This window comes from Alosa pseudoharengus, unplaced genomic scaffold (genome assembly GCF_046254945.1).
Source record: "Alosa pseudoharengus isolate Yale_2024_CS ecotype anadromous, Long Island Sound unplaced genomic scaffold, YU_APseudo_1.1 YU_APseudo_1.1_scf_18, whole genome shotgun sequence".
NCBI classification, from domain to species: Eukaryota; Metazoa; Chordata; class Actinopteri; order Clupeiformes; family Clupeidae; genus Alosa; species Alosa pseudoharengus.
This window is the reverse complement of record NW_027468650.1, coordinates 29291306-29306661: the sequence shown is the minus strand read 5'-3', so window position 1 is coordinate 29306661 and position 15356 is coordinate 29291306. Positions and strand designations below refer to the sequence as shown.

General features: G+C 40.8%; 1 protein-coding gene across 1 annotated transcript; it reads left to right on the top strand.

Annotated features, from left to right (window-relative positions):
* The first annotated feature begins 1078 nt into the window (after positions 1–1078).
* On the top strand, positions 1079–10489 carry LOC143131307 (uncharacterized). The gene is made up of 5 exons (XM_076290835.1): positions 1079–1383; positions 2443–2517; positions 2774–2933; positions 4923–5052; positions 8374–10489. Exons 2-5 carry the CDS (start codon positions 2498–2500, stop codon positions 8565–8567), a joined length of 504 nt encoding a protein of 167 aa, XP_076146950.1. The 5' UTR covers positions 1079–1383; positions 2443–2497; the 3' UTR covers positions 8568–10489.
* Positions 10490–15356: the final 4867 nt, after the last annotated feature.

Here is a 15356-nt window from a genome sequence, read left to right as displayed (position 1 = left end):
ATTTATTCTACCTTAAGGCCATATGATTAGGGGAGAATGGGGTAAGATGAGCCATTTTTTACATTCTTCATCATTCGAATGTGTCAAAGAGATTTCAATTTGTAACCTTCACACCAAACAAAAATTCAAATTCTACAACTTCTGCAACCAACAACTCATTGATAAGTTATAAGGGTAAAGAGATGCTCTTTACAAAAAGTTGGTCTTCTGGCACACCCATATGTGGGGTAAGATGACCCTAGGTGTGGGGTAAGTTGGCACAAAACAAAGATTTCAGGTAAAACATTCTTTTTTCTTAAAACAATTGAATTTCTACAAATAGTAACAAACACTTTAACTGAAAATCTGCCAAGATTTTTTGTCGCCTGTTTACCTTTGAATTTGCCCATTTAATTAATTGACTTAAATAAGTCAGATTAATTTAATGCCTAGTCATTTTAGTTTTAGTAACACTAAAGAACCATATAGAATGTGGTCACAAAATCAAGGCAAGCTTAAAAGTCTTACAGATGCAATACAAGTGCTAGTACCCCAGTGGCTCATCTTACCCCACAACCACCATTTTGAAGAAAATGCTTCTCACAACAACAGTTTCTGTATACTGGGGACCCATACAGATCTGCCAACTCTAACACATTGAGAGTGAGATTCATTCATTTGATTGGCTCCACGCCCTGTTACACCAATCAAATGCGTGAGGGTTGGCAGCTTTGCCCATACTTCACATTTCTGCAATAAAACTTTAGTGTACTCAACATTTCCGGGTAACCTAGTTGGCTACATCATGATTTTGTTTAGCCCTCACATCATAGCTTAAAAGGGCACCAACTGAGGTGTAATGCATCTGAATGTTGTTCTATTCACCTTTTCTCTAAATCACTCTAACTCTGGACATGAATGGAATCCACTTGGAGAGCAAAAAAAAATCATATTTTTACACATATATTTTTTACCACATTTGCCATGTGTACTTGGGCTATTGAGCGGTAACGACGTGTGATTGAACAACATCGCCACTAAGCGGCAGTAGTGGCTCTTGGGTTAACTGTAGTTTGTGTACTGTTCAGATGTCCTGATAGCGAGCAAAGTGGTTGCTAGATGTTATAGATCTGCTGTCAAGACCCGCCCTTTCAGTAGTCATTTGTTTGTTGCGAAATTGATCCCCATTTTTATACATGGCGCAGACCTTTAGTACAAGTATTATTAACAGTTTTGATAGAGTGTGCTTGTAACCATAGCCATCGCTGGCTAATTTAAAGGAAACGTATAGCTTCTACACTTAGCTGGCTAACTACTAGCTAGCTTGCTAACGTTATTTTCTATGGACAAATAGCTGCTAATGGATCCGTTGGTTCTTCCTCTTTTGGACCATTTAACTGAAGGGTAAGTGGTTGACTTTGTGTGCCTATATTCATATTCGGTACATTTAAATGACCTTAACTAAGTAATTGAGTGTGATACAGTTAGTGTTAAACATTCACGTTGGCTGTCTTTAGTGGAAATATAGACTAGCTATCTAACGTTAGCTAACATGGCTAATTATTGTTTGTTTGACAACATGGTGGTGGCTAGCTAACGTTAGCATTCAAATTGGAGGATAAGTTTGCCAACAGCGATTAAATTAAGTTATTAACTATCTGTACCAGCTCGTTAACGGATATTTAACTACTTGTCAGCTCATGAAGGGAATTTGTGAAAGAGAAAGAGATGGCACCGATGAAGTTGTCACCAACGTATGTTTTGGACAAAACACTTTCCAACATCAACGTTTAACGTTAACGTTACCCAATTGAACTATCAACAGTTAGGATGACCGTAACGTTAATGCTATCTGGTTGACATTCACTTTAACGGTAGGCCTACTATTTTCAGGAATGACCACACTAATTGTAAATCAACGTTGGAAGATGGCTTGCTAACGTAGTTTGAGATCGCCAAACAAACGACTCAACGATATATATTCAGCTAATCTTACCTAACGTCATCGTTTGCCAATTACCGATAGTTATCTTGATATAATCAAAGATCCTTGAATACTAGCTCCGCTTTAACCTTCTCTGATATAATGGTATGACAATGCCATGGTAGATAACTTGCTGCTTTAACGTAAAGTCGTGTCATGTCATCCGCCAGCTAATTTAGCGATATCTGTGGTGTGCATTGTTCTATCAAGTGTCTGCCAGCACTGACAGACTTCGTGTGTAGCAGTCCTTGTTATGACATGTTAGATGCTATTTGGGTTTGTTAGTTGAGTCTCAACTAAGTTGCTAGACAATCTAAATGAACTAACGTTAATAATCTCTAGCTAGTCATAGACAAACCTTACACATAACATAAGTTGACTTGATTGCCAGCCTTCGCTATGTTTTTGGCAGGCTAACATGACAGTGAATGAATTAACTAGTGAGGCGGTGATATGGTATTCGGATTTTGTGCTTTCAGCTGAGTTAAGAAATTGGAAGATGAGCACCTGAGTCTAAACCAACACATTCCAATCATGGAGCTCTACTGGTACATGTAAGTATCACTGTCATGTATTCTGTCAATGTGTGTTTTGTAATGTTTGTTTATTGTGATAAAGTTTTTTTTATCATGATAAAGTTTTTACATTGGTGAGTCACACATAGCCCAAACATTGACCAAGGGACCCCGATGTAGCCTACTTGCCATCTGTAATACATGAGTGCCCAGTGCACACATATATTGCTGCAAAATTTTTTTTGCTATAACCTGTCCTTACTCAAATTTCTGCTATCTCTCTGCCTCTTTGTAGAGTTGTCATAGTTTTCATTATCATCAAGATCTTCTTCTACATCTGCTGGTATCGGACAAGGCAGAGGCAACTGGCAGCCTACCTGAGCAACCCCCGCAATGCACAGATTGTGATTGTGGGAGGCCGGGCTTACCTCCACCAGATGTGTGAGAGGCAAAATGTAAGTGTGCCAATGAAAGAAGACTGACTCATGAATCAACAGTTGTACTTTTCTTGTTTACCCATTTGTGTTTTTGTTGTCGTTTATTGCTTTGAGTGATTGAGCATTTGGATGGTACTCTATATATATTTTAAACAATGGCTGAGATATTTGTGCTGTTGGCCACATATCAAGTCAGGGCCCGCTCTGAATTCTGATGAGGTCACTCATCCAGGGTGGTAATTTGAGAGACTCTAAAGTAACACACGCTCTTGCACTTATTCTCTCCAATGCTGCTGCTACAGTGCCATGCATTCAGTCTGTTTAAATGGTGGCGGCTTCTTGCCATTTCATTCTTTTCTGCCCATTCTGTCACATGGTTGTGGTTAACCTATAGCCCTCATTACTGCCATGAATTCACACCGACCCCTTAAAATAGGTGAGGCCTGTGTCAGGTCTCAGTAATGTGCTGCACGTTTGGGGTCAGGCCTTATATGTGAGCTGCTCTGTCTGGCGGACTGGTCCTCAACAGCACTCGTTAAATATAACCTGGGTCTGTTAGTGGTGAAAAGGGGAGTGTGGAGGGTTGGAGGAAATGAGGTTTCAGGGAACTCAGTGAGGACTGTTCATAACATGTTACCATGGGTTACTGTAAGAAGCTCCATCCATAGCACACAACTGTGTAATTCAGTGATACAAAGTTGGTTTTGTTTTGTTGTGTTTTTGAAAGTTTAAACTATGATGCTTTGTATGTTTCCAAAGCTGGTGGTTTTGATTTTTGATAACTTCATTAGGCGACGTAGCGGAGTCAGTCTTGCTTTGTCCCCCCACTGTGCTGCTCCAGGCACCTGGAAGCAATCGTCTGTGGATGAAATATCCATTTCAGAGATTGATTTCAGCCTTCTGCTCACGCTCAAGCGTGATGTCCTTTCTGCTCGAGCATAATGGCTTCCACATTAACCATCGCCGCCAGAGAATCACACTGTTTACATGAATTGAGTGGCTTCAAAAATGTTGCTTAAGTGGACTGTAGTCATTACACTCCTTATAGCTCATAGTCTAAGTAAGTTCACAATGACCCGACCATATCAATGACATTTCATTATGCTCCCTTTCTCCTATCCCTCCTGTGCAGGTACCCCTGCTGTCAGAGAGTATTTTTAGTAGGAAATGCCCTCAATTGGACTGCTGGCAAGCTGCATTTCAAGCAGAGAAGGGGGTACTGCACTTTCTTTAGGCAGTCAAATCCATTCCTGCCCCACATGTAGGCCACCTCGTCTTTCCTCTTACTATGTTATTAAGGAAAATGTGCCTTAGGAGGTTATAACTCTGCGTGTGTTTCATTTGACTTTTTTTCCCCTTCAAATTGATGAGGATGATGTAAGCTGTTTGTTGTTAAACAAAAGTGCCTGTAGGGAATGAGCTTCAATCTGGGCCCAGGCGTCAGTGTTCCTGCGTGCACTTCAGGGCTCATCAGTCAGGCTCAATGGGAGCTGTTGCAGAGGTGCCCTCAAGTGTCTCATACAAATCAGTTCTCGGTAGACTGCAAACCATCTAGTTTTGAAAGAGTGTTTAGCTTTTTTTTTTTTTTTTTTTTTTAAAAGATCGGAGAATCAACAGCCAGGGAGATGCAAACCTCTTTCATGAAAATAAAGCCAGCATCACCCTCGCTGGCAGTTAACACATGGGTTGGCATCCGTAGCATTCATTCAACCGAGTCACCCACACCAATAAAAAGTGGTTATCTATGTGCAATGAGCTTTTTGTGATAGACTGCTAGAAGCTTCTCTTGTATGGTGAGTGACAGACGGTGGGCATTTTACATAACTACTGTGCTGTGCCACTGTGTATTTTACTAATAGCTGCTGCCAGCACTGGCCTGTTTGCTCAGTGTGTGTGTGTTGGCAAGTTTATGTGTGCACATTTGTTGTGTGTGTGTGTGTGTTTTGGTGTCTGTGTGTGTTTCGTGATGGTGGGTGTTTTGACTCGGGCTGTTGCGTGTGTCCACAGACGTCGATCTGGCCCAGCTGGTATGGCGTGCAGGACGAAGGCTCGGTGGGCGAGCCCTCAGCCTCGCTGCCTCCCGACTCCTCTCTCTCACAGCTGGACATGCCGCCGCCGTATGAGGCCGTCTCAGGAGGTGAGAGACCCTGACGCCGGACCGTCCACCCGTACACACTCCTCACTTAGACACATCCATGCTTAGATGTGCTGAGATAAGTTAGCAATATGGTTAGCGTGTGTGTGCGTGTGTGTGTGAGTGAACTGAGTGAGTGAACTGAGTGAGTGAACTGAGTGAGTGAACTGAGTGAGTGAACTGAGTGAGTGAGTGAACTGAGTGAGTGAGTGAACTGAGTGAGTGAGTGAGTGAGTGAGTGAGTGAGTGAGTGAGTGAGTGAGGGGAGTGAGTGAGGGGAGTGAGTGAGGGGAGTGAGTGAGGGGAGTGAGTGAGGGGAGTGAGTGAGTGAGTGAGTGAGTGAGTGAGTGAACAGTCCTAGGATATACACACATTTAACTATACACAAATTAATATTGCAGGAATATTACATTGAATATTGTGATAATGTCCAGACATCCAGTGTCCTGGTGTTTGTTTCTCTGAAGAGGTGCTTTCACATTTAATCAGACTTAGGAAAAAGCATACTTGCTCAGACATGCTCACAAGTTTGATGTAGACCTACAGTCAAGACATGAGAGAAAGTTAGCATTCAATCCTGTGGTGAACATTTTTCCCATGTACTGTCACTGCCTTCATTTGGAATTCCCAGAATGATCCTTGTCAGATTTGTAAACACTCGTTTGATCAGTACAGTGTTGACTTGGAATGTGTTGTATCTGGATAGCTTATTAAGAGACAGCTTCCTCTCCTCAGAAGTTTAGGATGTGAACAATGCTAAAAATGATGGTAGAATGCAGACTCGAAGCCAAGTTGAGTCTACACTTACTTTCCGTTGTAATGTCCAGAGGATGTAAAAGAACTGATAACATGTTTCAAGAATGCCAAGGCAGACTCAAACATGAAGAAGAGTATTCTTCAACTATTCAGCGCAAATAATCTAATGTACTTTCTCAGAAGAATGCACAGTAGTGTTGAACTCTAACAAACCACATGTTTTGTGCATCTGGCCAACTGGCCTATATTTAGACATTTTTGTTATGCTTGTTTACAGAAACTGCTTTTAAGACCAGTGCATTACTAAACATTGGTTATCACACACTAATAAACCAAAAGCAAGCATCTGCACAGATTGTGAGTGGCTTTGTCATACTACAGTCATCCATCTTCTGGGATCAGAAGGGAGGTTTGACAGATAACAGCTAGTCACATTCTAATGTACAGGCTTATTTGAGTGTGGACAAGGTTTACTTTTGCTTATAGCCAAGGAGTCACTGTACCACTGTACTGCTAAAGTTATGACTAACTTACTGGTGATAGAAAATCAGTGTCAACATACACACAATGAGGGATAGTCAGTTGGGTTGCTATAAAGCTATCACCCAAGGAAGTTTCTTTTTTTTTTGTCCGCTAGTATATTCACTAACGTATCTTCTAATTCGTCCTCAAAAAAGTCAAAGTATGTATAGTTAGTCTAATCATGTTGTTATGTATGATGCATAAGGACAACTGAATTATCGATGACCATCGAGCAGTTTGAGCATATGGTCCAGTCTTTGCTGCAAAGTCAAAAGCGCTCATTCTGCTGTGCTTGGTTGAGCTGAGTCATCTACAGACAGAGACCTCCCAGTCCAGTCCTACTTTGTGGGGTTTTGGCTCTCCATCCACCACAGGCTTGCCAAGAGACTGTATTATCTAGCCTTCTCTTAACAACTGTGACACCTCCATCAAACAAATGGTCACTTAACCAGGGCGGAGAGCTCTAAACTGCCTCCATAACGACACTCTCTCTGTTCCCGTCACAAAAATAAAACCAGTGAGCTCTGGTTCAGGCTCTAGCATCCTGCTGGTGGGTGGGTTATGAAATGCTTTACTTAAAGTCATGCTCGTCACACGTCCATTTTTTTTGGCACTTTCTTTCTGTCCATATTTCCAGCCCACGGTTAAAGACTGTTAAATATGCATTGACTGTTTTATGGAAATACTTAAATAACACCCAACTGCTTCCACCCCATGACTCATGTACCGTGATCTTAAACACTAGGCCTAATTGCCCTTTGGAGGCCTCATGTGTGCAGTTCCTGAGAGCACATGCATTGAGCTGAGGTAAACCTCAACTTTTAGCCGCGGCAGGTGTAGCACACCCCCACTTCCTTCCCGTGTATTGTTCATCACCTGGAATGACAGGTATTGGTAGATAGATATTTTAGTGTCGATTAGATTAGTTAGTTCCTGAAAATCAGGAAGATGTTTTTACTGGTAGATCGGAGAACCCGGGATGGTTTACTTGTTGGTTGAACAAACCCAGGATAGTCCCTTAGTATTTGTTTTGGTGATAATTGTGAGAACTTTCAGATTGCTGATGTATTCTTGACAAAAACAAGGATTGGTTACAGCAGCTCAAGACTGCAATGTTGCCATCCCATTTCTGTGGCCCTCTACTTATGTATCTCAGGGGATTGAGAAAAATGCAGACGTTTTGTTATTTGCATCACCAAGTAGTTTTGGACAGCTGGAGGTGGCTCTTCAGGCATTGAAAGTGAAATGGCACGCAGGGAAAATAGATTCATCTGTGTGATGACTGATTTGGCCCAAATAACCTCTTCCTCTGTGCTCATTACAGTGCCACCTGTGTGGCCATGCCTGCCTCACGGGCTGTCATTGTCAGACAGGATGTTATGCAATATTTCATAGCTTCAGGACAATTGAAAAGATTGGCCAAGAGGATGTGCACAGCGGCCTTTTTCTGGAATTTGTGTAATACTAAACTGGATAGTGCTAGGAAGGTAGGAGGGACTTGAAGGCTCGAGGATGATGTCTAATGGTGCCTAGGAAAACCATTAACTCAGAACAGTTCCTGGATGTCGAACTGTTGACATGACTGTATCCGATTTGGATCGCGAACACTATACAACCCGTGTCAAAAGTGTGCATTGTCAGATTATGACTCACCAGAATGTGACGGCATTTATTGAGAAAACAATGGAGCCGTAGAGGGAATGCCAGAGGCATTGTGTAGATATTTGTTAGGTGCGCACAAGAACAATAACACCAGTGTTTTTTTGACACTTTGTGAATATTTATTGGAGGAATGTACAAGCACTTAGGAAATGCCTCATGCAAATGCAAAAATGTAGTTAAGTTAAGGAAAACCCATTGTGGCTTTAAGGGGGAACTTGCTGCACGTGGTTATTTCCTTTTTGACACTGACTAGGCCAGTACAGTATTTGTTGTTGCATCATGGTATTTCCTGTTTGTGTGTGAGTTGACATATTTGTGGGCTAAACCTGCTGTCCCCCTGCCCTAACTGTACGATCTCTCTCTCCCCCCCCCCCCCACCACCAGCCAATGACCTGAAGCCACCTCCGTACAGCGAGTATGCCCAGTCGCTAGCGCCGGCCGGAGACCCACCCATCGCCGTCCCAGACAGCACGGACACCAGCAGCTTCTCTGAAGCCCCGCCCCCATACACGCCAGCCAACCGCCAGCCAGACGGCGGCAACCACAGCCAATTGCAGCCAGAGGAGAGACTGTGCTAGGCAGTGCATCTTCCTGAATCCATATCATCTCTTGCACATAATGCCAACGAGGGTAAAACTGCACTTCCAGTCGGTTCGGTCTCCTCTCTCACACTCTCTCCCCTCCCTCTGTTGATCCATTTATCCATTTTCAGAAAATGTTTCTTTTTTTCTTTTAAACACGGTGTTACAAATAATTTACTCAAAAAAGAAAACACTTTAGATGTTGATCTTTCAGTGTGTGTAGTCCAAGATTTGCTCTTTGCTTGACCTGCGGGACGTTTAGAAGTGTTGACTGCTCAACTCCTTGAGTCTGGGAATAAATGTCTTGTCCAGACAGTGACCCTGGTTTTGCCAGCCTCGAGACAGACCTGCTGTTCTCATTCTCTGAAGTGTAAATGGTGCTCTGATCTCAACCAAGCCTGATGGTTGTCTTTCCACTGAGTAACCATGAAGTCCAATCTTCTAATTCTTCTACAATTGTACCAGTATCCACAGTCATATAAACCTTCTTCCTAGACACTTGTTTAATTTACTTATACCAGCTTTCATCAGTGTAAAACTCAGAAATACCATGTGATTTGTGCAGTGATACCTTGTTTTATTTTTGCAAACACAATCTTGTTGCAGTTTGTAAGTGTCTAAAAGTTGATTTTCAGACAAATGTATATGTATTACAGTTATATCTATCTCTCAGTAAGCTTTCCTGAAAAGCAGTCCTTAGGTGATCTGTAGGCCTGAAAGTGCTCTGGCTTCTGAAGAACTGCATCTTTGCTCCCTTGAATATTTTCTCAAGACGACAACCAGAGCGGGAAGATTCCCCGGTGACGTCAATGCAGCGTTCAGTGATTCAAACATTAAGCATTTAGAGCACTCACCCCCTGCCCTCTGTCTTTTTCTCTCTGCCTGACATGTGAAGATCCATTAGATTAAGTGGAACAGGACTGGGATGTTCAGGTTTAACTTGGAGCTTTTGTCCGTCCACTATTGTGCTATTACAACACCACCACAGCACCTACCCCAGTCTAAAGCACAACTGGATCAGTGCAGAAAGGCCTGTTTGTTTGTGCTTTGGTTAGAATTCAGGTTATAGACCCGTGTACAAAAAAAGGGTGGTGGTGAAGATTAATGGGGTGTGGTGGGTTGACTTGAACTGAGCAGCTCATACCAAGGCAAGGAAGTCATTAATGAAGGGTTTAAACGGTCATATCAAATGAGTCAGTCATAACAATTCTTAACAAAAGTCTTCATAGGGTATAGCCTTTTAATGCCTTTACACATATATGCAGTCATACACATTGAGATGGTGGGGCATGAGACAGAAGTTTTGTCTGTCTGACTTTGTGTTACATATGTCTTGAGGGGGAAAAAAGTTTGTTTTACTTGTAATATGTTTTCTTGTCTGTTTGATTGCATCTTTGTAGATACTGTATGTGGTTGTTTTGTTTGAGTCAGCATCATCATTAAAAATCAGAGGTTTCACTTTCAGATTTTGGTTGACCTGCTTAAACTTAACAAAGTGAGACTATGCCATATACTCACTTCACTACTGTATAACCTTTTTGTATATACTATTTTTATATTTGTGAAATGCCTTTAAATCCTTTGTCAGTGTGAAATATGATGCTTCTATCATTGTGAAATATAATCACCACTCTGCTTACCAACAAGGTTGTGAGATAGAAAAACTAATTCAGTCAGGCCATTTTGACAGTGAAATTTTTTTCTGATGAATGTGCCATAAATAAGTTGGTATCCACATATTACTTTTTTCAGCTTTCTTGTTTTTCAATTGAATAATTATTTGTATGAAATGTTTTGTTCAGAGGTATATTTTGGAAAATGCAACAATTGAGCAGGGACTTATACAACGTCAACATTTAAATGCTGTTTGTGTTGCAGGTATATTTCATTTTGAGAATAAATTCACTGTTGGTATAGCAGTTTCCTTGTTGTCATGATTACAGAAGGACCCATACCTGGCCTCTAGTGGTTTGAGGGATCAGACACTATATGTGCAACCTCTGTTTATCTCTTTCACATCACAAGCATGGTTTGTTTGTTTGTTTATCATCAGTATATATTGGTAGGCTACTCTTGGAATTCAGCTTGCTAATGACATTTCATCCCTTCATTGGCTGGAGCAGCCCCAACTTTACCAAAATGATCTAAAGCAGTTGGTCGATTCTAGGTTTACATTATTGAAATGTCATCTTCGGTATTGCAATTGTAATAGATTTTTTTTTTTTTTTTCATTTTGCATCATATGTTCACATGCAGTCAGTTTCCCTTTTGGCCCTGTCATGTAGCCCTGGGTGCATACAGTAGTGTCAAATTGACCCTTCATGGTCCACGTCACAGGAAATGTGCACACAGATCGGGGTCAGAAAGCTTTCCATCCCATTGAAAGTCAAGGAAACATCAAGAAAAATGCCTACTTGTAGCCTAGGCCTACTACTACCTCGCATGTACACACTTGGCTTGTCAACCAGATAGCCATAGGCCTATACTGTGGGCCAATGAATCTCTGGCCACTTGCTAACGCCGTCAACCCATTCTGTTATCAGCTCAGAATCAGGCAGACAATCGCCATAAGCTAACGCTAAGGTATGGTTCACGGTCCTGGGGTGACAATTACAGTGCATACCTTGACAGCTCAACATTCCAGTCTATTAGCCAGTGTGCTTCTGACCCCATGCGGCGCGCGCACCCAACCTAGGCTCTGGGTGTTTACAAACATTGAAGGGGTCTATAGTATAGGCTAATATAGACTACAACTGCTAATGGCTTACCATAGTTCTTAAATGTCCATGTTTTACTTGTGAATTGTTTGTGTGCTTGTATGTTACAGTGGCTAAATGCTGAAGGTGCTGTATCTGTGCAAAAACAGGTAAGAACAACAACAACAGACAGGTTTGACCAAGGGGACATTAAGGGGACTGTGTTTTTTCCCTGTAGAACTTGTATAATTTATTTTGTTTGTGAAAGGTATTATGGGGGTAGTTCCTCAGTCAGGGTTTTATTGGGGGCCAAGCAGCGAAGCTGCGAAGGCACCCATTGAGTTACTAGCTTTTCCTATTATTAGGGGTCCGAGCAGCGTAGCTGCAGGAACCCTATTGTTTCTGTACCGTTCATTTTTTTGCCAAAATTCTGTAAAAGTCATACTGCAGCCTAAACCGTAACTCCAAAACTCTTGAAATTTTCAGGTATGGTTACCAGTACCCCCCTCTACCCATAACCCAACATTTGGGGTACTGCACCCAAAGGTGGCGCTATTGAAATAAAAAGTTAATTATGCTTATTTCTCCTTACCAGATTCACCTAGACTCAAAATTCTTTCAGAATATTAATCTCTAAACTCAGATGCATATTTTTGGCCCTGGTCTTATGGTCTACAAATGTTTACTTTTTCCACAATTTCATGGAAAAGCCAAACATTATAAAAAGTTTCACACTCTTCAAAAATAATCAAATCTTCACCAAAATTCTCACAGACAATGTTTAGACCAAGCCTCACAAAAGTTATCGCTCATAATTTTGATATTTTGTTCCATTTCAGAGATATAGGCCAATAAAGTTGGACCACTTAGGCCTTTTTTCCTAGATCACCTATATTCCTATAAACCGTAAGTCCTAGAAACTTGACATTTTCAAGTATTGTTACCAGTACCCCCAACTACCCATAACCCAAATTTGGGGTACTGCACCCAAAGGTGGCGCTCTTGTCAAAAACGCTTATTTCTCCTTACCAGATTCACCTAGACTCAAAATTCTTTCATCATATTAATCTCTACATTCAGATGCATCTTTTTCACCCTGGTCTTATGCTCTAAAAATGTTTAGTTTTGCCACAATTTCAGAGAAAAGCCAAACATCATAAAAAGTTTCACAGTCTTCAAAAATTATCAAATCTTCACCAAAATTCTCACAGACAATGTTTAGACCAAGCCTCACACAAGTTATCAAAATAATTTTGATATGTTGTTCCATTTCAGAGATATAGGCCAATAAAGTTCGAGCACTCAGCCCATTTTTCCTATATCACCTATATTCCTATATGAGTATTTTTTTTTCTTGGATAACAAACATACAACCATCATTAGGTGGATACCATTAACAGTGCACATTTTCAGATCTTTACTCTTTTTTATAAAGCCCTTAATTCTATTGTCAAATGTATGCTAGGAATTTACTTGATGATGTGTGTTTGCCAACACACATTTTCACCATGTGAATGTGACTACCCATTATTTATGATTGGCAGTGGCTCAGTGGGATAATGCCTAGTGCTGATGTTTGTTAGGTTGAGAGTTCGAATCCCTGGTAGTGCTTTAGGCTCTAGCTCGAATACTATTGGTTATTGAAGAGTCACACCATTGAACAGCACCTGAATGACATCAGGCAATCAACATACACAGTCATTAGTTGCCAAGAATCAGAATGCTAAGACACTCTGACACTGAGGGGAACTTCTTTGTTTGCGATTTTTCCTTCATCATTAAGTCTATCATATTTATATGTCATCCATTAGTGTTCTTCTTTACAAATGTCTAATTGCCCCAGAATTTCAAAAAGTTTTCAGGTGTACTTTCAAGAAAGCCCTTCATTTTATTGTCAAATGTATGCTTGGAGTTTTTCTTGTGTGTTTACCAGCACACAATTTCACCATTTGAATGTGACTGCTCAATGTGTATGATTGTCAGTGGCTAAGTGGGATAATGCCTAGTGCTGGTGTTTGTTAGGGTTGAGAGTTCGAATCCTGCTAGAGGTTGAGGCTCAAGATGCACATGCTATTGGTTATTGAAGATTGACACCATTGAACAGCACCTGAATGACATCAGGCAATCAACATTCACACTCATTAGTTGCCAAGAATCAGAATGCCGACACACTCTATGACATATAGGGGAACTTCTTTGTTTACTATTTTTCCTTCATCATTAAGTCTATCATATTTATATTTCATCCATTACTGTTCTTCTCTACAAATGTCTAATTGCCCCAGAATTTCCAAACGTTTTCAGGTGTTCTCTTTCAGGAAAGCCCTTCATTTTGTTGTCAAATGTATACTTTTTCTATAGTTTTTCTTGTGTGTTTACCAATACACATTTTCACCATGTGAATGTGACTGGTCAAAATGTAGGATTTACAGTGGCTCAGTGGGATAATGCCTTGTATTGGTGATCCTTAGGTTGAGAGTTCAAATCCCACTTGAAGCATTAGTGGGTTGTGGATGTTAGCATACTACAATAGAATGCTGTTGGGTTGTGGAGGTTAACACACTATAACATTACAGCTACTTGTCAATATGGACTTGTAGTGCAAGGCAAGTATTACTGTATAATTATAAGCTGTAGCCTATAATTATTTGTTATTCTTATAATATTTGTCATTTCTTATACATATTTAGTCGGCTCTTCCACTTGACAGAACAACTCTATATCGGTTAAGGATGTCACGCATGAAACAATGCTGCAGAAACACGAAAATATGACTTTGAGTTTAGTAGGCTATAATTTTCAGTTCCTGTTTATCTATTGCACAATGGGTAATAATTTAAAGGAATCGTGTTGCAGTCTTATAAATAGTGACCCTGCAAGATCCCTAGTCATTGCAAAATCATAGTCTGTGACTTAAAACTCTACTACTTGTCTTTAGATGTGAGAGGGTCTGAGACTGTAGTCTTTCAAAAATCTTTTCCAAATCTTTGCAAATCTTTCCAAAGTTTACCTGCTGGGAAACCCTGTAGCTCCGGAGCAGGGGCTCAGACCAGGATAAATTGTTTGCTCGCCCTCAGTTCGCTCTTTTGTTCATCTCAACCCAGCACTCCAGTGTGTCCTGCTCTGTGTGCGTCTTTGAGTTAATGTAAGTCATCACTTTAATCACCCTCACTATGACTTTTGTGATGTTTATCAGTTTGTAGAGTAGCTCTGCCATCATGTGTAAAGTTAAGGTGTTTGTTTGTTGGTTGGTTTGGTGTGTTGGAGTCCCATGTGAGAGATGATTAGGTGATGTTGGTTGACTTGGGATGTCAAGTATTGTTTAGTTGTACCTTATATAGCCATATGATTTCAGTTTATTGTTCAAATGTCAATTGGTTTGTTTGTGAGTTGGGATCTGTACTGATTTACCCCATTTCACTGATTACTCCATTTTCTGTTTGTTTCCTCTTTGATGCAGCACACATACAAGTAAAGAACAAAAGAACAGATGAATTGAAACTCAAATAAAGTTAACTTGTGTTGCACCGAAACCTGCAATCTCCGTGTCATCACTCCATACCATTGAGCCTTCTGACCGAGGCTCTGCCTGCTCGCCACACACTCACTCTACCTCGACCCACATCGCCCCCTACAGTTCCTTCAGTTGGGTTGTGGAGGTTAGCATACTAGAATAGAATACTGTTAAGAATACTGTTGGGTTGTGGAGGTTGGCACACTATAACGTTACAGCTACTAGTCAGGACTTGTCGTGCAAGGCAAGTATAACTGTATAATTAAGTGTGCTTGCAAGCACACCTATTGTTCTTAAGTTTTATTAGGGGTCCGAGCAGCGTAGCTCAGAATTTTTATATTTTGTTCCATTTCAGAGATATAGGCCAATAAAGTTAGACCACTTAGGCCTTTTTTCCTAGATCACCTATATTCCTATATGAGTATTTTTTTTTTCTTGAATAACAACCATACAACCATCATTAGGTGGATACCATTAACAGTGCACATTTTCAGATCTGTACTCTTTTTTTATAAAGCCCTTAATTCTATTGTCAAATGTATGCTAGGAATTTTCTTGATGTGTGTTTGCCAACAC